Raw genomic sequence first — 25,327 nt, forward strand, 5'->3', positions numbered from 1 at the left:
TTCCAGGGGGTCCCAGAATCAAAGATTTGAGTTAAAAATGTTTGCTTTAAAATAATATATATTCAAAGATTTGCACACATTTTCTCGATTTTTCAAAAATAGCAGATATACAAGCTTGTATATCTGCTATTTTACAAAAATAGCAGATATACAAGCTTGTATATCTGCTATTTTTGAATAGCCAAAGTGTAAAATATAGCTTTTTAGCTCCAATCTAAAAATGACAGAGATCGCGTTCCAGGTCTTAATGGGTTAAAAAGAAAATCCAACAATACAATCAAATAGTTCTTCATACGCTATAAACTCACACAGCTTTTGAAAGGAAGAGAGATAAATGGTGCATACACATAGCACATGTCTCCGAAGCGCTTTACAATGTCCATTACATTCACCCTTTCATACAGTACACCGACCGAGGCTAACCATGCAAAGCGCTAACCTGCAGTTAGGGGTTAAGTAAGCTGAGTTCCCAGAAGTTCTCCCATAAAAACGGGAGGGGCAAAGGGGTTATAGTGTCTTGCTCAAGGACACTGTGACACGCAGCTAGCAGAAGTAGGGTATAGAAGGACAAATAAAATAAAATAAAATCATACATTTTTCACAGTCAGTTGTGCCTTAAATACAATTCAACTCAACTCAAATGTATTTGTAAAGGCCTTAATCACTGTTATGGTCTCAAAGGGCTTTACAGGCTCACATTTAACAAAGGAAACAATACGACACCCCTTGTCCTTCCCTTAAACCCTCAAAACGTCCAAGAAAAATCCCTTGATAGGAAAAGAAAGGGAAGGAAGGATCACAATAGAGGAAGGGGGCCCCTTTCCAGGTAGGACAAAGCTATTAACCCGTTAAGACCCGAGGCCGATTCTACAAATGTCTTATAAATCGTAACGGTTTCCTGGAAAAGCTCATGTTGCTATATCAGTGGCGCTCAAACTTATTCATGTCAAGGACCCCCAAAATGATATGTATTTTGCCGACCCCCTACTCAAAATATTTATTTTTTTGGACCCCCAGAATGAAAGATTTGAGTTAAAAATGTTCGCTTTAAAAATATAAATACATAAAAAGATTTGCACAAATTTTCGCGATTTTTCTAAAATAGCAGATGTACAAGCTCATAGCGCTGCTCAAAGTGACGCGCTATGAGCTTGTATATCTGTTATTGTTGAATAATAACCAAAGTATAAAATAACACTTTTTTAGCTCAAATCTAAAATGAATTTTAATGTGTTAAACGTTGATGCTGGCATAGTGAAAGCAATAACAATAGTAGCAAATATACAAAGCAATTTGAACGGGGTAATTGGGCTGATGTTGTTTCTACTCTGACAGGTCCTGTGTACGTCATTACAGCTCTCAGTAGAGTGACTGAATTTCCCAGTGGAAAAGCAGACGGGTATTTAGAACGTATGATGCAACACAAGCACAGCATATACTCAGCCAACAACCTATAAAAACAAATTATAAAACAACTTCCTAACATTAACAAGTACCAAGTCTGGTAACATATATTGCACTGCATACATTATTTGATTTCATAAAAGGTGTTATTACTGTACATGTATTGATTCTGTTCCCTCTGGTAATGAGATTAGTAAACATTATGTACAATTCTGTGACTATAAAAGGACAATTAAAGGGGGGTGTAAATTATATTTTTCTGTTAACCCATTAAGACCTGAAGCCGGTTCTACAAATGTCTTCTAAATCCCAACAGTATTCTGAAAAAACATATGTTTCTATATTAGTGGTGCTCAAACTTTTCCATGTCAACTTATGTATTTGGCCGCCGAACCCCATCTCAAAATGTTTAGTTCCCGGGACCCCCAGAAGCAAAGAATAGAGTTAAAAACATTTGCTTTAAGCAATGTACTGTATATTCAAAGATTTGCACACATTTTCACGATTTTTCAAAAATAGCAGATCTAAAAGCTTGTATATCTGCTATTTATGAATAGCCAAAGTGTAAAACAAAGCTTTTTAGCTCAAATGAAAAAGTGACACAGATGCGTTCCAGGTCTTAAAATAAGTGTAGAATTGCTCTATATTCCCATATGTAACAGGGATCTCCCCATTTCTCCAGCTCTTAAGTAAAGAGGAAAAAATGTTCAAGCTCAGGATGGCAATTTCATCGAATCAGGAGAGATAACTCATACAGGATACAGGATGAACTGGTATAACTAAAGTGGTAAACATTGGTGGTGACCCACCTGAAAATATATATTCTGTTTGCTAAACGAGCTGGAGAGGAGGAGACCGCTGTTATTGAACAAACTCTCAATTATCACTATCAGAATAGAGCACTTTAACTTAAAAAAACAACAAAAACTTTTTGTTTGCACCAAAAATTATCACCTTGAAGCCAGACAACATCCAGTAACAAACAAATCCAGTAAGTGTTCCTGTTTCCACACACAATAGGCACATGACAGCCAAGTGCAAACACACACAAGGTGTGCACGCACGCGCACACACACACACACACACATGCTCGTGCGCGCGCGCACACACACACACACACACGCGCACGCACGCACACGCGCGCGCACACACACACACACACACACACACACACACACACACACACACACACGGCCTATGCCCCACTGGGATCCTGAGGGTTAACAAACACACTGACAAGATTGCAGCGAAGAGATTTTTTAATTAAACATCACATCTTTGGAGGTATATGACTAACGGGAAGGCACTGTTCTTGAGGAACAGGTGTGGGAGCAGACAGACACTGTAAACCCCTGCAGCTCAGCCTCCTATCCTGTCCTATACCCCCATTCTCTGCCAGGAAACCTCTGATCAATGGTTCTTCTCCAGCCCCTCAATTAGCATTGCTGCCTTGTTAACGCATTAAGACCTGAAGCCGATTCTACAAAATTTCTTCTAAATCCTAACAGTTTTCTGAACAAAAACGTATGTTTCTATATCAGTGGTGCTCAAACTTTTTCATGTCAAGGACCCCCAAAATTATATGTATTTGGCCGCGGACCCCCATCTCAAAATATTTTATTCCAGGGATCCCCAGAAGCAAAGATTTTATTTAAAAATGTTCGCTTCAAAACAATGTATATTAAAGGATTTGCACACATTTTCAAAATGTTTCAAAAATAGCAGATCTACAAGCTCGTAGCGCGGCACTCACGAGCTTGTATATCTGCTATTTTTGAATAGCCAAAGCGTAAAATAATGCTTTTTAGCTCAAATCAAAAAGTGACACTAGATGCGTTCCCGGTCTTAATGGGTTAAAATAAAAAAAACAGAACCTACAAGCTGTCAGAGCAGAGATTTGGAGGAATGGCATGCGGGCTTCTGTGTTCTCGCAGTCATTCACATAAAACATTCATTTCTTAGTCTTGTTTGGTAGAGTAGAGGCTGCAATGTGGCAAGCCCAATGCAGGTGCACACTACACTACCCACAACACATGCAGAGAAAAAAAACTCAAAGGCCGATCATGACTGATTTCACTCCCAGTCGCATGAATAAAACATTTATTGATATGCATATCAAACAAAAGGAGTTGACAAAGCAAAACAAGGCCAATAAAGCGAAGGCGCTAGCTGGGCAGCGGAAGAGAGAGGAGAGGCGCTCTCTCTCTCTCTCTCTCTCTCTCTCTCTGCTGTCTGGTCTGAATTGCTAACGTTGGCCAATTAGCAAGGGCTTGGCTGTGCAACCTCTGGGGAGGACCCCTCCTTCATCCTGACACACAAAGAATAATTGCTTCTCCAGAGGCAGAGGCAGGTGAGTGCACCTGGAGAGGCATGGGCTCTCTAGGTTACTCCTGACACAAACTTCAATTCCACTGACGGGGAGAGCCTGAGCTCTTCACTAATGCTGTCATCAAACAGATCTCTCTGCTCTAATGGAAGCTTTAATACGATAAGCAGCAGCGTATGAAATGCCGAGAACATTATGGACTCGGTTTGGTTTATGGGGCATACACGTATACATCCCCCCACCCACCCGCGCGCGCGCGCACACACACACACACACACACACACGGTGAGGTGGCATCAATGTCCTTAAATGAAAGGGTAAAAGAGTGCCCTAACCGTGTATGATTACTTTACTCAGCATGAAAAAAGATATTAACACACTTTTACAAGAGGAACGACTTGGCTATTTTAAATTCGGTCGTACCCTTGAATATTCCAGCCGATTAGAACACCTCGCACACCTTGCAGTAATCTACCGCTAATCAACACACTAATCAACACATGATAATGAAGCAGGGACAGCTGGGCTGGTTAGGAGGTGTGTGTGTGTGTGTGTGTGTGTGTGTGTGTGTGTGTGTGTGTGTGCGCGTGGTGGACAAAGACCCCGGGGGCACACAGGCCACAGAGTCTGCCCAGCAGCACCGGCTCAGCTGGCCTGGCACCAGCAGCGGGCACACTGTGGACTGCTCAGCGAGCGGAATGACAGAGGTCGATGTTCATTCTGCTCATTGTGAAATGGCCTGAGGAGAGAGAAGGGGGAGGCGGCACTAGCTAAGAGACCTTGACATCAACTAAGACCATCTGATGTACATGACAACCAAGGTAGCCTACAACTAAGCCAAGGGACGCCCTTCATGGTTGCATGGGTGGGTGGATGGTTGGATGGCAGGTTCTGTGACAATGAGATGCGCCACCATTTACTGTCAGAGCTGGACTATTTATTAACCCATTAAGACCGGGAACGCATCTGTGTGTCATTTTTAGATTTCTTTGGCTATTCAAAAATAGCAGATATACAAGCTCATAGCGCGGCACCGAGTGCCGCGCTATGAGCTTGTAGACCTGCTATTTTTGAAAAATCGTGAAAAAACGTGGCAAAATCTTGGATTATATATTTTTTAAAGCTAACATTTGTAAAATATTTAGTTCCAGGAACCCCCAGAAGCAAAGATTTGAGTTACAAATGTCCGAAAAAAAAAAAAAAAAAAAGAGCTTGTATATCTGCTATTTTTGAATAGCCAAAGAAATCTAAAATGACACAGATGCGTTCCCGGTCTTAAAGGGTTAAATGAAAACTGGGGATTTCACGAGTCTTGACGCTGTCATTGCTTCTACTGTTAATAAAGCCTATAGCTAGACTGTTGCTTGACGATTTCAACAGATTTCATTCCATTTTGCTTGTGGTAAACGATGGTAGTGGTACCGTGTCACTACACAAGTCAACACCATCTTTTATCTCAGTGGCTTTTATCTTATACTAGAACAAATACATACGCCATGTGCCCAATTATCAGTTTTATTTCTGGGCTGTAGGTAGCAGTGTAATCGCTGCATGCTTGAGCAAACATCGCCATAGCACCTTCATAGATATATCTTGAAATGTCACAATTAGGCTTACAACTCAGGTATCTCTCTCTGGCTCTATAATTCACTCTATAAATTCTACCCGGTAGTATCCATAGAGACCCACTGGAGCAAGCCACTGCATAATGTATGGAGCCTGGCCCTGACCTTAGAGTCTTATCCATTTTTACAATGTCACGGTAAAAATAATATGGGTACCCATCAGTCTCTTAACCCATTAAGACCGGGAACGCATCTGAGTCATTTTTAGATTTTTTTGGCTCTTCAAAAATAGCAGATCTGCAAGCTCATATGAGCTTGCAGATCTGCTATTTTTGGAAAGAAATCGTGAAAATGTGTGCAAATCTTTGAATTTATGTATACATTTTTAACTCAAATCTTTGCTTCAGGGGGGTCCCTGGAACAACATATTTTGAGATGGGGTCCACGGCCAAATACATTTTTTCATGTCCTTGACATGAAAAAAGTTTGAGAACCACTGATATTATAGCAACATAAGTTCTTTCAAAAAACTTATGTTAAAACACTTAAGATTTAGAAGACATTTGTAGAATCCCTTGAAGCAAATATCTGAGTTAAAAATGTTTGCTTTAAAAATATATATCCATATTCAAAGATTTGCACAAAATGATTTTTCAAAAATAGCAGATCTATATTATATATACAAGCTCATATGAGCTTGTATATATAATAGCCAAAGAAATCATAAAATGACAGATGCTTTCCCGGTCTTAAAGGGTTAATCCTGCAAGTTGACTTACTTTGAATGCTGAGTGTGCTTTTGAAACCCGGCGAATAGGTATTATTCATATTTACATAATGCATATTTGTATTACCTTTGTATTCTTATGACAGAATTATTGCTACAATGTCGAGTGGTATTTCTGCTCTGCCGTGGGGCTTAATGGAGTCAGCAGGCTAAGCCTCGGGCAGAAGTGCTGTTTTTGGATTGGGCTACTGAATATATTGCTGGTTTATTTAGGCTTGAGTTGTAGATTACAAGTCATTGCTTCAGCCACATGTTCACCTTTGTCCGTCCATAGTCCCGTCTACCATCTATCTATCTATCTATCTATCTATCTATCTATGAGGCAGTGAATTTTATGTGGTGATTTACTGTAAATTCATCTAAAGTAGAATTCTGTAGGCCATGCTGTGATTTAACCCATTAAGACCTGAAGCTGATTCTACAAATGTCTTCTAAATCCCCACAGTATTCTGAAAAACTGATGTTTCTATATCAGTGGTGCTCAAACGTTTTCATGTCAAGTACCCTAAAAATGTATTTGGCCGCGGGCCCCCATCCCAAAATATGTTGCTCCAGGAAGGGACCCCCAGAAGCAAAGATTTGAGTTAAAAATGTTGTTTAAAAAAATATGTATGTATTCAAAGAAATGCACAAATGTTCAAGATTTTTCAAAAATAGCAGATCTACAAGTCGAGTGCCGCGCTATGAGCTTGTATATCTGCTATTTTTGAATTTGCCAAAGAAATCTAAAATGACACACAGATGCGTTCCCGGTCGTAACGGGTCAAGTTAATCTAAAGTAGAATTCTGTTGGCCATGCAGACCATCTAAATTGCAAGTTCTGGACTCCAGCGTCCCCTTCACCTCTGTGCTCCCTACCTGCCATGAAATATTTACCGCGGAGCGCAAGAGAACCGGCCACACTGCTGACAAGCAACAGTCCGAAGGAGAAAAACGCACCTAATCTTTAGGCCAATAGCAGGTGACAGCAAATGAATTTATAGCGCTTACCTCAGCATAAATAAAAAAAAGAATGGCTCCAAGAGTCCAGCACCTATACTGTAGGTGAATGCACCGTGTGTGGAGCGAGCGAGGTATATTCATCAACTCCGACTCTAACACCCTCACAAAATACTCTTGCCCTCCACAGAATTGTTCGGATCTTCTCAGAGGCCAAAACAAATGACTAGTACAGATGGTTTTCTGAGTGTCTGCATAGAGTTCATTAGCCCATTAAGACCTGAGGCCGAGTCTACGAAATGTCTTCTAAATCCTAACTGTTTTTTGAAAAAAAAACGTATGTTACTATATCAGTGGTTCTCTTCATGTCAAGGACGCCCAAAATGTATATGTATTTGGCCACGGACCCCCATCTCAAAATATTTTGTTCCAGGGACCCCAGAAGCAAAGATTTGAGTTACAAATATTTGCTTGAAAAAAATAAAAAATCAAAGATTTGCACAAATGTTTATGTTTTTTCAAAAATAGCAGATCTACAAGCTCATAGCGCGGCACTCGGTGCCGCGCTATGAGCTTGTATATCTGCTATTTTTGAATAGCCAAAGTGTAAAATAATGCTTTTTTAGCTCAAATCAAAAAAGATGCGACACAGGTGCGTTCCAGGTCTTAATGGGTTAGAGATACCGTCCCTTCTGCTACTTCTAGATAATACAAGATACGACAGGGTTTCTACAAGTGGAACAGATACACTGGCTACGCTACACATGATCCAGTGTAGAAAATATATTTCTCTCCTCCTGGAGGCCTGCCAGATGTCAGGGGAAGCCTCTGTGAAAAGAGGCAATGTAAAAGACTACATAAATGGGTTCAAGGTCAAGTAATAGAGAATATCTGCCCATATCTTTCATGCTTCCTCAGAGCTATTAGAATAGATAGTACCCTCACTGCACATAAGTAGTTCAGTGGGCTGGGAATATTCATCTTCTCTGTTAGATGAGACACAGATAGATATACGGAATACATTTTTTTTTACACAGACGTTCTATTTCATACTCGCTGATCTAGTGGCCAGAATACAAAAGAGCTAACCGGAATGTGATCAAATCATTATTGTACTCACTGTACCACTGTGCCGTCATGGTTATGAATAAATAACCAATATTGTGTGTTTTTTCTGGTCTTGAGTGGATGAGCACAAGCAGAAAACAAAATTCCAAAATGACACTTTAGTCGTCTTATCTAGAACATCTACTAGCTGCTAGCGCTATTTAATAAGTCACAAACGGAATAATAAATTAAGCCATTGAGACCTGGAACGCATCTGTGTCACTTTAGATTTCTTTGGCTATTCAAAAATAGCAGATATACAAGCTCATAGCGCGGCACCAAGTGCCGCGCTATGAGCTTGTATATCTGCTATTTTTGAACATTCTTTTTTTTGTATTCTTTTCAAAAAACTGTTAGGATTTAGAAAACATTTTTAAGAATTGCCTCAGGTCTTAATGGGTTATGGTTGATACTTCATATCAAGCAGTTAAAAGGTGAACAGCGGCTATGGCTGTCATAGTAATATCAAGAGTAACGTGTATTTGGGAGGAATATGGGTCCTGGGTTCGATTCCCAAGCCCGGCGGCGGACCTTTGCTTTATGTCACTCCCCGACTCTCTCTCTCCTCGTTTCCTGTCGATCTTCATTGTGGACCATCAATAAAAGCAGAAAAAGCCCCCAATAATTCATTAAAACATATGTATTTACTGGTTATCATCACTGCAGTGTTGCCAGACAGTGAAGTAACATACTGTATTTGTGGGCTGTGGTTCATGTGTAACAAAAAGACTCACGTCTCCATTTTCTTTTTCTCATCCAGAGGAAGCTATGGTGTCATATAACAATTTAAAGACATCCCACTAGTACTGTGCTGCTTTAATAACTAAATCAATCACTCTCCGTGTCTCAGAATGACACCATGCCTTACCACACTACTATGGGCCAAACTCGCGGCCAGCCGACAGAGGCAACCAGCCACACATATACAGTATTTTATTTCGCTGTAATAAACATGAATAGTATTGGCTCCCTTCTAGCTCGCAGGGAACGATTTTCTTCTACACTATCACACAGTCTGTCTCCGTTTCTCTCCGCTAGCCACATCTGTCTCTCTGTCTCTCCTCTCTCCATCACTTGACTGCCCCACCCACCTACACACCTGTTCCAACTCTGTTCATCAACCCTTAAGTGTTAGAGCCCTTCAACAGGAGTGGGATCCTCTGGGTCCCTCGGGAGCCGACACGAATCTTGCAATCACAATCACGATCACAATTTTCTTTAAAATGTCTGTGGGTGGGAATGGGTGGTAAAAAGAAAAAGCTGCGGGTCCTGCAAAATCTTGCACTGTCCCGCAATAAACCGGATATAGCGCACCTGGAAGCAGGTGTGGTCGTGCTTTACTTTAGCTTGATGTGAACGCATTTATCTTATGGCTAAATGCAGAGGACATAGGCGATTTTTAGTAGGGGGGCATGGGGGGCACTTGCTCCCCCTGGGGGCTGGAGTTTTTTTTTTAAATATATATATATTTTTTATATTTAAAAAAAATATATATATATGTCTCATATATAGCTTATATTATGTACATATGTAGAGACATAAATGCAGGCGGCCAATTCCGAATATGTCACATATATATATATATATATATATATATATATAAATATATGTTCATATATTTCCCTTGCCCCCCCCTGGTGGCAGAGGCAAAAATCGCCTATGGCAGAGGAGAACGTAATACCGAAGCAGTCCCGACAGGTATGTACAAAATGCATCTATTTAATAACCTACTGTCAAGCAGTAAGTCCAGCCGAGCCCATGTGTCACTGTCCTTGATGCTGTAACAGCTGTATCTCTGTCTCTCTCTCTCTCTCTCTTTTTGTACACACTCTCTCATTCTGTGTTTCGGTTTCTAATGTTTTTGGGTCTCGGTGGAAATATTATGTGCTTATGCGGTACTAGACAGTAATATTGAATGATTATGAGGGACTAAACGGCACTTACATTTTCCGATGAGCAACAACATGTTCAGTGTATAGATTTGACCGGGGGTGGTTTTGGCGAACACGCAAACCACGCAATTGCGTGGAGTCCCAAGGCTCTGGGGGCCCCCTGGGCCGCCCCCTGAAAATCAACGATTCGAGTGCCTGTTCATTTCTTCCTATTCCCAATAGCGTTATGTAGTTTCACATTTCACCAATAACGCTATGGAGTTGATACTGTGAGTGAAGTGTAACCACATTTTTTTGCACACTGAAAGCAGGAGACAACCTAAGAGGCTTTATGCAACAATCCTAAATGTACCCCTTAGCTTATGAAACTATTCAGCTTAAGGGAAAACTGTATTTTGTGCGACCGGGATTGCTATGGTTTAGCAGGAGGTAGCAACGCATGCTTCCGAACAACAAGTCAGGCATACCGACAGCAAGGTCTTGAGCCAATGGCCTTGTGTGCTGACAAGCTTGCTGTCCAAGTTGCATACCAATAGGGTGGGAATAGGGTGGGAATCAATTCTATTTCACATTTGATATATTCTTATTGATATGAAATCTATTTTTGGTGCAGAAATGTTTTCATGCAACATAGTGGGGATTTTAGCATGGTATTTTGTGGGGGCTGCGTTGTATGACTTCAGACGTTGGTACGATGCTAGCAAAATATATAGATTAGAGACTATTTAACGCTTCCAACATGAACAAGTGGCCTACTTGCCGCACATCAGTGACGCTTGTGTCAGTGACGCTTTCAGTGTGTCAGGGCTTTTGTTTCCATCTACCAATAATACTACAACTATCCAAACACTAGTGTCATGCAAGGACCACCAATAAGTGGAGAAAGCATCAAATTAAAAGCTATTACTATTTTGTGACAGTTCAGGACCAAGGACAGTTACTGTGGTCAACCACATTAACCACTTAACCCTCTGGGGTTTACCTAGGTAAAAGAGACCTGAGTTACAACTGCACTTGAACTGCTTTTTTTCCATCTACACCAAATCTCTTCACCAAAGCATCGCAACACGAATGAGCTGTTACCGGAAGCTCCACCCCTTCACTTGTGAGCTTCCTTTTTCTTTTGTTTTCATTTTGTTTCTGTCTTTCGAAGGGTATGTTCGAGTGTTGTGTGAGCATATGTATTTATTTTCATTGAACCCATTCTGTAAAAATAAATAAAAAGAAGGCAGAATCTGTCGTGAGAGATTAGGCCATGCCTAACCCTGCCCCTCCTGTCATTACAGATACTGCCACTACCACATTCCTGCTACCTCAACTCATTCCTCTCAATGTATCAAGCCTAATTTATGCTCCGTCGTGCGATGGAGAACGGCCGAGAGTATGAACCCGGCTTCAGACCGTGCCAATCCCGCATTCCTCCACAGCTGCTTCACATCAGCTCATAATCGTCACTGCAATTTACAGAACATACCCCACCATTCTCTGTGTTGTCTGTTAGACCATGCAGTGTTTGTGCTGTTCCAGTGCTAATAACTGTATTCTGACTAGCTGTTCTAACACCGCCTGTTTCCTTACAATTCTGCCTGTTGTCTCTTACAACCTGTTACCCGTTATGAACTCCGCCAGCTTTTTTTTAACTTGCGTTTTCAACTGCTGTTTAAGGGTTTTGCACTGCAGCTGTTATTTGCCCACCATCTTGGACTCTGTTTGCTGGTATTGAACTCCGCCTGTTCCCCAACTTTGCCTCTGCTTACCATTTGGGATTACTTGGATTTCTGAGCTCTGCCTGTATTACTGACTACGAGACTGTGAACAAGCTTACTGTTTAATACAACCCACATCTGTTCATCTGTGTCTAGGTCTGCTATTGAGTCTACTCTGTGTCAGATATTTGGATTAGTTTGAAACTTTGTTCCGACCTCTGCCTGCTTCACCAATCTGTGATCCTTGATCCCTTCCTTTACTCAATCAATAAATTCATTGTACTGAGCCTGCGCTGCCTTCTGTCATTTCACTTGGGGGAGAAAGGTCCTGTAAGGGTAACAGTATACTATTGTCAAAAGTCATAATTCCACTGTGAATTTGCTTTCAGAAATAAGCTTCCTCAGTCAACGTCCACTTAAATCTGAGTTATCTCCCTCTCTCCCTCTCTCCCTGACCTATGGGCCAAAACACTAAACACAACTCACTGTCAAATTATGTAAATGATTACTTGAGGGCATTCTTGAATTCATGCATTTCACATGTAATACAATGTATTTAACATTTAATTAGTAATTAGAGACGTAGATTTGTTTCTCTCTTCATTCTCTCTTGAGGACACGTGGCACATGGCTACTAATTGCCTTTGGCTTTGGCCTGAGTGTCTATCCACCCTGCCACTGGTATGACCTTAATTGAGCAAGTCGGGAATTACATTTATTTAAAAATAAATAGACATGAGGATAACCATATTCTAGGCTTTACCAAGGCTCTCGATTTTCTTGGATAAGCACAACTAGTTTAAGAAGCGTTTTGGTGGTGAGGTGTTTCCGCCACACTCTAGTTTACGTTGTGTTCCCCAGTGGGCCCCAGGGCCCCCAGGGGAACACAAAGGAACACAAATGTGACCAAAAAAAGACACATTGTAATATGAAGCTATTAGAGCCAATGTTCAATGAATCAATGAGTCATTTCAATGAGTCCAAACTCAAGTTTAGTCTTTGCACTTCCTATCAACCTTTTGATTGACCTCTCAACAAAACCAGTGAGAATACACCGAGTAGGTATCATTACCTCCCTCCCATTTGACACTGGAATCATTCCAGGCGTTCTCCTCAACAACCTTTATACATCATCAATCTTTATCTCACCTCGAGAAACCATTGAGGAATGAATTACAATGGTATCGAGTTAGAAAAGTAATACATACATAATTAATAGGTAAATATCAAATAAGGAAATTCATGTAAATGCACAAAGAATATAAGAAGAGTGACTTCTCCTATGAGAAAGCCTGGGAATGAGCAAAGCCATCATTTTGAATTGGCATCTGATGAAGACAGAGGGCACAGATGATCAGAAATGTTATCTGAATTTAAGCACTAACCTTTCCCTTAAAGAGATTTAATTTAATCAGAGTCATGCCAGAAATGGTCCCCTGACCCCAGTAACACAATTACCATCACACAGTGACATTGTTATGGTGGTGTTTTCCTTATTCTGACCATACTACTTAAATCTGAGTTATCACATTTTTTTCACTCGCCCTGAACTATGGGCCAAAACACTAAACACAACTCACTGTCAAATGATGTAAATGATTACTTGAGAGCATTCTCATACATACTGTATGTCATGTCAAGGACCCAAAATTGACACTTATTAGCCCGCGGACCGCCATTTGAAAAGATATGCCAAGGACCCCCGTAACAGAAGGTTTTTACGGTTATAGCACTGATTTTCAACCAGTTTAATTTCAAGGACCCCCAGCTTGACATGCATTAGGCTACGGACCCCCATTTAATGGCATTTCTATCTCTGTGACCCCAAGTTATGTTGTAAAATCAATGTTAATTTAGCGTACAAATGGAACCAAATGGACCTGTTGAGGTCCATTTGGTTCCATTTGTACACTCTCACAGAGTTACAGACCCATAAGGGTCCATTTGGTTCCTAACTACTGTATCTACCATTTAGCTGGGGACCCCCTGGAACTCCCTCAAGGACCCCTGGGGGTCCCCGGACCCCACTTTGAGAAACACCACAATACATGAGTGGAGGAACTCTCATAGTCTAAAGCAGCTTGTTGTCGCACAGCGAAAATATCTACAAGCTCACATCCAAGTATAAAACAGGCTTAACCCATTAAGACCTGCAATTGTGTCATTTTTAGACTTGAGCTAAAAAGCATTATTTTACACTTTGGGCTATTCAAAAATAGCAGATATACAAGCTCGTAGCGCGGCACCGAGTGCCGCGCTACGAGCTTGTAGATCTGCTATTTTTGAAAAATCGTGAAAATGTGTGCAAATCTTTGAATAGATATATTTTTAAAGCGAACATTTTTAACTGAAATCTTTGTTTCTGGGGGTCCCTGGAACAACATATTTTGATGGGAGTCGGCGGCCAAATTCATATCATTTTGGGGGTCCTTCACATGAAAAAGATTGAGCACCACTGACATAGAAACATACGTTTTTCAGAAAACTGTTGAGATTTAGGAGACATAGTAGAATCGGCTTCAGGTCTCAATGGGTTAACAGTGTGCTGTGGGGAAACAGTGGTTGTGGTGGATAAAAGAGGGTTGTCAGTCAGCCTAAACCTTACAGAGTTGGACTTCTGTCGAGTGGAGTAGGCTACTGGTTCACATACAGCGTAGCTGGAGGGAAGTGAGTGGGGGGGGTTAGTGAATGGGACTGTGCTCTCTCTTCCCTCAACAACTTCTGTGTATGGCTGAGAGGCCCTTGAGCAGGGGAGTAGAGTATAACTCGCTATCCAACTGAATGTATAAGACTTTGATCATGCAGAGCAGCTCTAAGGTTTTTGATGTGTGCAACTCTTGAGTGAGCATAGCGTCTGTGCACGGCTGAAAAAAGAGTGTGCCTGAAGAACATTCCCCGGGTAAATAAACATAAAAAGGAAAAAGTATTCTCCCCTTTAATGAATCTTCCAACTCTCAGATAAATATTTATCTGAGAGCATAAGCATAGGCCAGAAAATGCCTTTGCTACAGAAGTGATTCTCAACTTTTTTATTTATTTCAAGGACCTCTTTTATGCATTAGGCCACGGACCCCCTTTTGATAAGATTACAATCTCTGGGACCCCAATATAAGAATAGTTTTATTGTTAGACGTGATTTTGTCTTATACAGTATTAGTGATGCGCGGGTCGGGTTTTTTCATGACCCGCCCCACCCCGCCACGGAACCCAACCCGCCTCAACCCGCCCCGCGAACCCATATATAAATCTATGGCTCAACCCGCCCCGAGACCCGCGATTTTTTTTTTATTCTGTAAAATCATGGTTAGAAAATAATCCCCAAGTGTATTCAAACTGTTTTATTGTTATTATTCTTATCCTTATTAGGAATAAAGACAAAACAAGAGCATGTGATTTTTTATTTATTTTTTGCGTGTGAGAGCGGCTGACCCACTCACCCGCAGCCCGCATAATTGCCTCTGAAATTCTGACTCGACCCACCCGCGCCGCGGGTTGACCCGCAGGTCCAGCGGGTTACGGGTCAACCCGCGCATCACTATACAGTATGGTTTTTCATTAAGATCTAGAACTCCTTTACTATCTCTGCAGAGTACTGTTGGTATGGAGATAACAGTGAAACTGATCAAAATAGCCATTCTTGAAAGATTCTCTAGCCGTATTTACATACTTTATGTAAAACTATCATATATTATTTCAATCTGATTGATGCATTGCTCATTCAACTGTTGATGTAAGCCTTGAGCAAATTGGTCATTGCTGCTTAGGGGGTGATCACACCGAGACATGTCACTAGAAACACGTCACCAGCCAAACCAATGTTGTCCTATTGCCTGGCACGCGCTCCTCTCTTCTACTATGCGTCATTTATTTATTCATATGTTTATTTGGACGGGACAGCGCATATTAATGAACACCACAGGCAGTGTAAATACACCGGATTTAGCAAGAATGTCAATTTCCACCCGTAGTGCCCATACAGAAAACAAGCAAAATTACAAAAGAGAGCACATATAAGCATTACTAAAAGGGTACAAACAGAAGAGAAAAAAACAACAGTAAAAAAGGCCTAGTTTTGACCTAAAATACAAGACACTCAGGAAAACTTAAAGGACGACTTTACCCATTTTCAACCCATCTTCATATAATAGGTCCTCACTAATACTCATGATAAAATGGTACCATTTTGTCTACTCGGTCTGCATGTGTCTCATAGGAGGACTGTGGACAGTCCAGAAACCCGTCTACCAGTGACATCATCGTTAGGATTTTTTTTTCCAACAAGATTTAAAAATTTGTATTTAGATTTTTATCAATGCGAGAACAATGGCTTCTATTATTGCATTGCAACTTTCCAGGAATAGAAAGACTGCAGTTTATATTAGCTTGGATTCCCCATCGATGATGTCACTGGTAGAAGGGACTCTGGACTGTCCACAGCCCTCCTCTGAGATACAGACCAAGTAGAATTTTTTTTTACCATTTTACCATGAGCATTAGTGAGGACCAATTATAGGAAGACAGGTTGAAAATGGTTGAAGATGTCCTTTAAGAGTGTTTTTTAAATGCATATAAAAGTTATAATATTCTCCACTTTTTAGAGCAAGGCACAGAGTTGCAGCGCTCCTTCGTGTTTTGATGCCGATCCACAGACGCATCATGCTTTTTTGACCGAAGCGCTGTTTTGCCAAGGTGTGTAATCGTTTTTTTGCTTCAAACCAAAACACAGAAGATTCCTGTTTAAAATAAATCTGAGAATTGAATGTAGAGGATACATGATGTTGTGTACACAATCAAATCTCTGAGTTGCAAATGGATAAATTCACACGGAGGATTTCACTGTGTATGACTGCCCCTTCTGTTTTCTGCTTGATAGATTACAACTCAGCTAAGCCATGAAAGTGACAGCAAAATTCTGGTTTGCACTCAAAAATGAATGTCAACAATACAGCAGCAAAGATAATCACGAAGAAGGGGTTAGAGACTTTATGCAGAATGCAATTATTCAGATTTGCGAAATGCTAGGTGACAGGAATACACATTGCCTATTTACTGTAGATAAATATTTACTGCAGATGTGTACAAAGTTGATCTTTGGAGAAAGTCCTCGGTAAATGGCAAATAGTTTGCCTCCTAGCATGCCAACTCATCTTCCTTGTCTCAGATGATGATTTGTGTCTCCAAAATTATGTTATGGGACATCTGATCAAGGTACTATATTTCACAGGCCTACAGAAGAAGTATTGTAGCTGTTGATAAGGCTAATGTTATGCATCCTTTGACAGTGCAGTAAAGTTCCAATTGTACTACTCCTCCACAATGTAGTAATATTGTCAAAGCCGTGGTCGACTACACTAAAACCTTCAGAGCTTCCAAGGTTGGAATAGCCATACATCATATGTGGAAACACACAATTAGCCTCCACTTAACTACAGGCGCCTACATTGCGTCCTTTAAGAGTCCTTCTTCACCCATGAGGCATGAACAAATATATATTGAGTGTTCTGTGTATACAGGCCTAGTTGTGCAAGGAAGTGTATTTAGGTATGAGGTGCGGTGGCATATACTATGTGGGTGTGTGAGTGTGTGTGCGTGTGTGTGTGTGTGTGTGTGTGTGTGTGTGTGTGTGTGTGTGTGTGTGTGTGTGTGTGTGTGTGTGTGTGTGTGTGTGTGTGTGTGTGTGTGTGTGTGTGTGCGCGTGTGCGTGTGTGTGTAAAATGCTGAGCCTGCCTGGGCGGCCAACCCCGTTAATCTGCTCCAGAAAAGCATATCTCAGGGTGAAGAAATCAAAATTCTTCCGTGACAGCAGCACCCAAAATGTGGGGGGAAAGCTGCTACTGTACTGTGGGTGCAAAGTGTCTGACAGAAGTAAATGGAAGTGAAGGAGGGGGTGCTGCTGCCATCATCATGTTGGAATAAAATGAGGCAACAAGCAGGAAATCAAAGATTCCGGGGAGCCAGGACTGTGTGAGTGCATTTAGGGCAGTGGTGCAAACTGGGAAGAGTGACTCAGAGCAAATTTACTGTACCAAAAGTGCACACACACACACACACACACACACACACACACACACACACACGTGCACACACGAGCGCACACGCACACACACACACACACACACACACACACACACACACACACACACACACACACACACACACACACACACACAGTCTCTCTCAGTTTAGCTATGCATCTTTGCTTGACATTGAGTAGGCTGCTTGACCTTTTCTGTCTGCCTCATAATTCACCGTTGCATACGGTAACTATGCATCAAGAGCAGTGACCTGAAAAAGTACACAGCACACTGGCATAACGTGTCTCGAAGGAGGAAAATATGTATTTGCTTTGCTTACTTGAAAATGTTTACTTTAAAAAACACCTTATTCTTTTTTATAAGGAATGACTGGTTAACATAGGATTTAGATTGGTTCTATGCTCCCACTTGCAGATTAAAAAGCTCTAAAATGTTAATTTCTGTCTTTTAAGGACACACCAGTTTCACAAGTCTGTGAAACACAGAAATGGCGGTTCTTTGGGGTGTTGCTTAGTTTAGGCACCTTTAATGGTTTTATATATATTGACAAAAGGCGCTATATATGGCTTTTAAAGATACTGTGCATACAGTATAGCACCAAAGTAAGTTCCCCTATGATTACAAGCCTAAAAAAATCAGTGCACATTTTCTCTATAGTCAAGTGATCGAGACGGATCCTTCCGATTTTTCATATTCCATCCTGATTGGCGAATTCCCAACATTGCTGGCCCACAATAACCTAGCTGACCTGGCGGAGCACTTTTTCTAGTTCTGCAATAAAAGGCTGGAAAAGGGATAGTGTGTGGCTCTATGTTCAACTCTTTGACCTACATTTGTTATGACATAATGACAGCCAGCTAGTTACATTTCAATTATGCTAAACATTTAATTATGAATATTCAGACACCGTAACTTTTACGTTTTGGCTTAAAGTGTGGCTACAGTACAATATTATTGCTGTGAATATGTAATGCCACAATGAATATGAGGTCAACAAACAGTTGGATCTTGAGCATCAAAGCAAGTTGGACTAACACTATTGTATATGTATTCAACAATTGTTCATTTTAAAAGATTTCTAAAAGTTATGAGCTCATTAATATATAGCAGGTTAACCTTCTTGCAGTAGTTTACAGCAGTGGTTCTCGAACTTTTTCATGTCAAGGACCCCCAAATTGACACTTATTAGCCCACGGACCCCCATTTAAAAAGATATGCCAGGGACCCCCATAAGAGAAGATTTGTACGGCTCTAGCAGTGATTCTCAACCATTTTAATTTAAAGGACCCCCAGTTTGACATGCATTAGGCTACTTGTACGGACCCCCATTTAATGGCATTTCTATCTCTGGGACCACAGTTTATATTGTAAAATCAATGTTAATTTAACTCTGAGAGTGTACAAATGGAACCAAATGGACCCATAAGGGTCCATTTGGTTCCTAACTATGTTCCTAACTATGCATCTATGCACTAAGGTTCCTAACTATGCATCATTTAGCTGGGGACCCCCTGGAACTCCCTCAATGACCCCTGGGGGTCCACGGACCCCACCTTGAGAACCAATGGTTTACGGAAGTGTTCTCTATGGGCTATCATCTCCATGAACACTCGTAGCATTCCGGTCAATCATCACCAGCTGCTTGCTGTGAGATCATTTGGGATTGATTGCTATTGGGATAGTGCTAAAATGTCTGCCCAGGAAATAGCTAGCCCATGGCCAAGGATTCCCCATTAAATAAGTTGAATGTGATAATTTAATGTGCAGGGCAGGGCCAAAAGGTGCAGAACAGGTCGGTAAGTGTGCGCTGAGTAATGAGTAGGAGGGTTTTCCACAACAGTGACCTCATCAATAGAGCCTTTTCTTCATCTTGATTGGTATAATACCTCTTGATTAAACACTTTGAGTAATTCAACTTGTTCTCTGTTGACCCCACCTATTTGTAAGGGAGACAAATTAAAGTCCTCCATCAAAATGTGATCAATGCCAGAGAGCCCGTAGGTGGAAATGGGCACCACGGCAATAATGAAGCTATAATTCAACTTTACCACACATTCAACCAATGATGGACATTTTAAAAACCCAGTGATGGTGTTCAGTTGACTCATATCCCCTATTATACGTCAGTTTGAAAGATGAATATCCCGCACCTCTTTTCACTACAGTAAGATGAAGAAAAACAGACCTACCAAAGACCATAGATTATTAGATAATGTTGCAGTCATTAAAAATCACAATATTCTAACAATTGAAATGATTCTGAGATGTGCTTGTTTGCTTGCTTGATTGATTCATTGATTGATTGTGCTTGACTGTGCCTTCATAACATATTTTGTTCTTTGAAGTGGTATAATACACTCTCTGTGCAGAAAACAGATTTCCATTTCACTGCACTTTCACTCTCCAGATAAAATATCCCATTTCACTGCACTTTCACTCTCCATATAAAATATCACACTTAATTCTAACAGTGCTGTCAATTCACATTTTCGTCTTTAATATTTGTAACACGCTCTCCTTATTAATATTCACAGCGTTAAAGCTATAACCATCTCCAAGTGCCAACCTGAAACTCAGATACAACACACTGAGGCAATATTGCCTGTAATCATTTACAAACAATTATATTACTCCCTTGTTTAATTAATCCCACACTTTATCTATCTAGATGGTGGAAATCATTACGTTCGCTCACGGTTAGTCTATACGCAGATGCTCCATTTCAAATGATGGCTTTCAGATCGTAACCTGCCTCAAATGCATGTGAATAAAGACTCACCCTTCACAAAAAGACCGTTTAGGCATGCATCAAAAGTTCTTAATAACATACTTTACCTGCAAGAGACCCCATAAGTGACTGCAGTACCAGCAGTTTCCATAGCAACATCATCTTCAATTGCGGGGTCAAAGAGTCTCACATCCAATCACAATGTATGGGCTCCTGTTGATACCTTTCCGTGTCCACAATCTGTATAAAAAATGAGACAAGTGAACAGAACACTGTGATATAAAGTACAACACAGATCCTTATTAAGCATTGCTTTAAAACAATGTCAACTCTGGAAATGACTTTTAACTCATTGAGTGCCATTAACGCGTTTCAGCGCTATGGTGCAACGTGCCATTAACGTGTTTCACGTGTCGTTTTTTTTGGAACCCAAGATATCATCATCTGAAGGTTTGCAGCTCCATCCACTCCTTGTTTAACTTAAAACTGAAAAAGGCTGTATCTCGCTTCCTAAGCACTTTGAAAAAATAAAGAAATAGATATTAATAATTTGGGCACTCAATGAGTTAAAAACACATTTCCTGCATATATGTCCCATCTCTTACTGTACAGAAAATAATTAACTCTGCAGTATTCAACTAAAAAAAGTGCTCCTCTGTGCAGAGGTCTCCGCCAGGTCCGGTAGGTTAGTGTGGGCCAGCAATGTTCGGAATTCACCAATCAGGCTGGAATGTGTAAAATCGGACGGATCCGTCTTGTTGACTTGTTGATAATATGTACCGATTTGCGTGATGTTTGGACACCATTTGTAGGAGTAATATAAAAATATATATTTAGCAAAAATCGGCCTCCTGGTGGCGCTATAATAGGGAAATGTTGAAAGGGTGGCATTTGTTCCTCAACATAGTGTGAATGTGTGTGCAAAGTTTCACCGCAATCGGACGAAGCGTTCATGATTTGCAGCATTTTGTTCAAAACGAGCCACTCCTGCAAACTTTAGATGTCAATATTTGAGTTTTGCACAAATCTGCCTCCTGATGGCGCTATAACAGGCCCATGGGAAAAGATTGGGGGCAGAGGTTCGGCTCTGGCATCCAGGGAGTGTGCGTGCACAGTTTCGCTGCATCAAGCCAACGATGCCGGAGATTAGCTGTTCACAGACAGAATGACACACACACACACACACACACACACACACACACACACACACACACACAGAAGGACGGATGGACAGGGTGCAAAACATAACTCTCTCGCCACGCCATTCCAGGATGGAATATGAAAAAACCCGACAGATCTGTCTTGATTTCATGATTATAAAGATAATCTGTAGTGATTTGCGTGATGTTTGGATAAAATCTGTAGGAGTAATACCAACAAAATGTGTTTTGCAAAAATCAGCCTCCTGGTGGCAGGCTGATGTGACACATTTGGGGCAGAGGTCCTGCTCTGGCCTCCAGGGAGTGTGCGTGCACAGTTTTGCGCCAATCGGTCAAACGGTCCCTGCTCACAGACGGACACACACACACACGCACACACACACACACACACACACACGCACACGGACGGACGGACGGACAGGGGCAAAAACATAGTCTCGGCCACGCCTTCAGCATGGCGGAGAGCCGGAGACGATGACAGCTGTGCCTTATTAGACAACACAGAGGTTCAGGTTGCTAGGGTACTGTACAGTAGCCCGTACAGTCCAATTGTATAAACACATATTGTATCATATTTTACTTTCAGTACAATATGATATGTGTTTAATATGTTATGTACTATATGGGGGAAATATGAATGAAGCTACAGTTGAACGAGAAGATGAACCAGTCTTGGCTTGAGACTTGAGACACTACTTTACTCGACTTATGGATTGTGCTTTGCCAAGCATTTGAAAGGCCTTTTTTGCATTTGAAGACAAAAGACAAAAAAATAGATGATATGGCTGTATGTTGTACCTTATGATGTTATAATGCAAATTAGATTATTTGCATTATAACAATTAGATGATCTACAAGCTCGTAGCGCGGCACTCGGTACCGCGCTATGAGCTTGTATATCTGCTATTTTTGAATAGCCAAAGTGTACAATAATGCTTTGTTTTTAGCTCAAATCAAAAAATGGGTTAAGCAGAGGCAAAATATAAGAGCAATGCAAATTTAGCCAAGCATATGAGGTAGTTTTTATAATCTCCTACCCACATCCACCTGTGATATTTCAGTAAGATGACTATGCTAACCTGAAGCTGCCCAAATAGTAGCGTACTGAGGGGTGCCTCGCTATCTCAGTAGTGTCTACCCCCCCCCCACCCCCCATATAAATAACAAACACATAGTTAGTCAAGCTTGATTTGTGTCTGCGTCCTGACATGAACCCTGGCACACTAAAGCCAGATGAAAGCTGATTCACGTGGATTAACCAATCTGCTCTGCCCAATGAATCTAATATAAATTATACTGCCGTGTGCCATGAATCTCTGTAGACTGTAGCAGCAGGGCTCAAAAATTGTCACTGTGTCACAGAGGTAGTAATTTTCAACACAGTCCAGCCTCTTGGGTAAAGGAAACCAAAACAATGCGATTTTAAGGGGGCTTGGGGAGGGGAATTGTCACAATCGAAATATGACTCATGAGTCACGACAACACAAATTACCCTCTCAATTACTAATTACTTATTGATACAACATTGTAATATGGATTTGACGTATTTATAGTCCAAGTAGAATGAGGGACTAGCTAGGATTTACATAATTTCCCTGGCTGGTGGTTCACTCTAATGAAAACACACCCAAAATTACATTGTTTAATTCCCCAATCTCAAACTCAACATTTATATGCTGTCTAAGTACTTTTGGAACCAACTTGAAAGGTATTTTGGTTCAGAGTGGCCTATTTCTAAAGTATGGATGTAAATGGGGTGCAATGAGGGAATGCAGTGAGATGAATGCAGTTGAACACAGACTCTGAGGGAGGAATACTGAATAAGTCAGAGCAGAGTCTGTACTCTGAGAACTAAAGCAACACAGTGGGTCGGGACATGAAAGTACAGTATGTTTAGCAGTGCTTTTCAAAGAAACAAGATCATGTATCAACGTTTCTTTATCACAAAGTAGTTAAGATTCCACACAATCCTATTCCTAACCATAAGGTACATAATTGTCTCCGCCAGGCCGAAGGCGTGCCCGAGACCAATGTGTTTCGGGCCCTGTGTGTCCGTCCGTCCGTCCGTCTGTCGGTGAACAGCTAATATCCGGCACTGTTGACCCGATCAACGTGAAACTGTGCACACACTCCCTAAAGAGCAGAACGTCTGCCCAAAATGTTTCGCATCGGCCTGTTATAGTGCTACCAGGAGGCAGATCTTTGCAAACACATCTTTTTATATTACTCCATACAGCTTTTGTCCAAACATCACGCAAATCGGTACACAGTATCTCCATAGTCATGTGATCAAGACGTATCTGTCCGATTTTTTAATATTCCATCCTGATTGACTAAGATCGGCTTCCAAAGTTTGCAGGAGTGGTCCGTTTTGAACAAAATGCCTCAAATCATGAACGCAGCATGCGTTGCGTAGCGTGAAACTTTGCAAGCACATTCCCTCTAGGTCCAAGGAAGAAATGCCACCCTACATTTTTCACATCAGTAAAACGAGATCATCAAATGATTTAAGAGAATCTTCTTTGTATAAGCCACCCAACATAAGAAATCCTTTTCCAATTCGTCCATGTCACAATTCAGCATTTTAAAGGTGCTGCTAAGTAATACAACTGAACAGAGCAAGGTGGAGGTATATTACAGTATGTATGAAGCTTTGTCAGCATATATATATATATATATATATATATATATATATATATAAACATTTTTGGATACAATATGGTGAACGATAGCTACTGTTTGATCAGCAGCAATTTGATTTAAAAATATTAATATTCTGGTCCTCCACTCAATAATTTACAAATTAAAAAACTGTAATTAATACATAAATAGCATGTAATTACTAATAGAATGGGCGGCAAAATGGAGTGAACCTACTTTGTTAATGTACCAATAAAAAAACTAAGGATATGCTATCCAGCCACCTTAATAGAGGAAGGCGTACTTCGTTTATCTGGACGCCTCCTACTAGCACACCATAGTGCAATTGCCTCCACAAACTATGCACACATATAATGCATGCCATGGGAAATCCAATGAACTCCATTTCATGCTCGCAACTTTCATAAAGGAAACTACAACATTGTGCAATACTTCTGCCATTAGTGCTCTTACGCGATATGCGTCAATTATCTTCCAGTTACACAGTGCATGTGTGGACACGGACAGTCACGCTGTTCCAACGACAAACAAACAGTCAACCCACTACCTGGCTCTCTTACTATTATTACTAGCCTATGTCAGATGATGAATAATTTGTCAAAAGCAAGTTACATTTGGTTACCTATTCAATGTGTCCTGTCGCGTGACAAGTCCCGCAATGCATAGGTAGGCAGGTCACACAATCGGATGACTAACCATATGAGGTGTAACAGCCTACCATGTCAACGGCTGCAGATGCACGCCGACAGGACTTGTGCATAAGCATCTCAATGCTCTGTTGACTAGAAAGTCATGCTACCGACGACGACAAGTGGACTGGAGAAGGAACTATTTTCTTATACAAACTGGTCATCGTGCCACGAAGAAAACGAACACCAACATCATGCACTTGGCATCGCACTACGGCGACAGAACCAGGTTGTCATTATGTCAACATGTTGCATGTGTGTGCGTTTGCACGTACAGATCCGTGCACAAAGTACATAGGGGTTGTCTTTCTGTGGGCGCACACGCACA

General features: G+C 41.0%; 1 protein-coding gene across 1 annotated transcript in view; it reads right to left on the reverse strand.

The window, feature by feature from the left end:
• cntn4 (contactin 4) overlaps positions 1 to 20,689 on the reverse strand; it is a 181,709-nt gene extending 161,020 nt beyond the window's left edge. The window contains exon 1 of the mRNA XM_084061172.1: positions 20,597 to 20,689. Coding sequence (XP_083917298.1) covers positions 20,597 to 20,651 — 55 coding nt within the window. The 5' untranslated portion in view covers positions 20,652 to 20,689. The remainder of the gene's footprint in view (positions 1 to 20,596) is intronic.
• Positions 20,690 to 25,327: the final 4,638 nt, after the last annotated feature.

This window comes from Gymnoscopelus microlampas (assembly GCF_963454915.1).
Source record: "Gymnoscopelus microlampas genome assembly, chromosome: 7".
Classification (NCBI taxonomy): domain Eukaryota; kingdom Metazoa; phylum Chordata; class Actinopteri; order Myctophiformes; family Myctophidae; genus Gymnoscopelus; species Gymnoscopelus microlampas.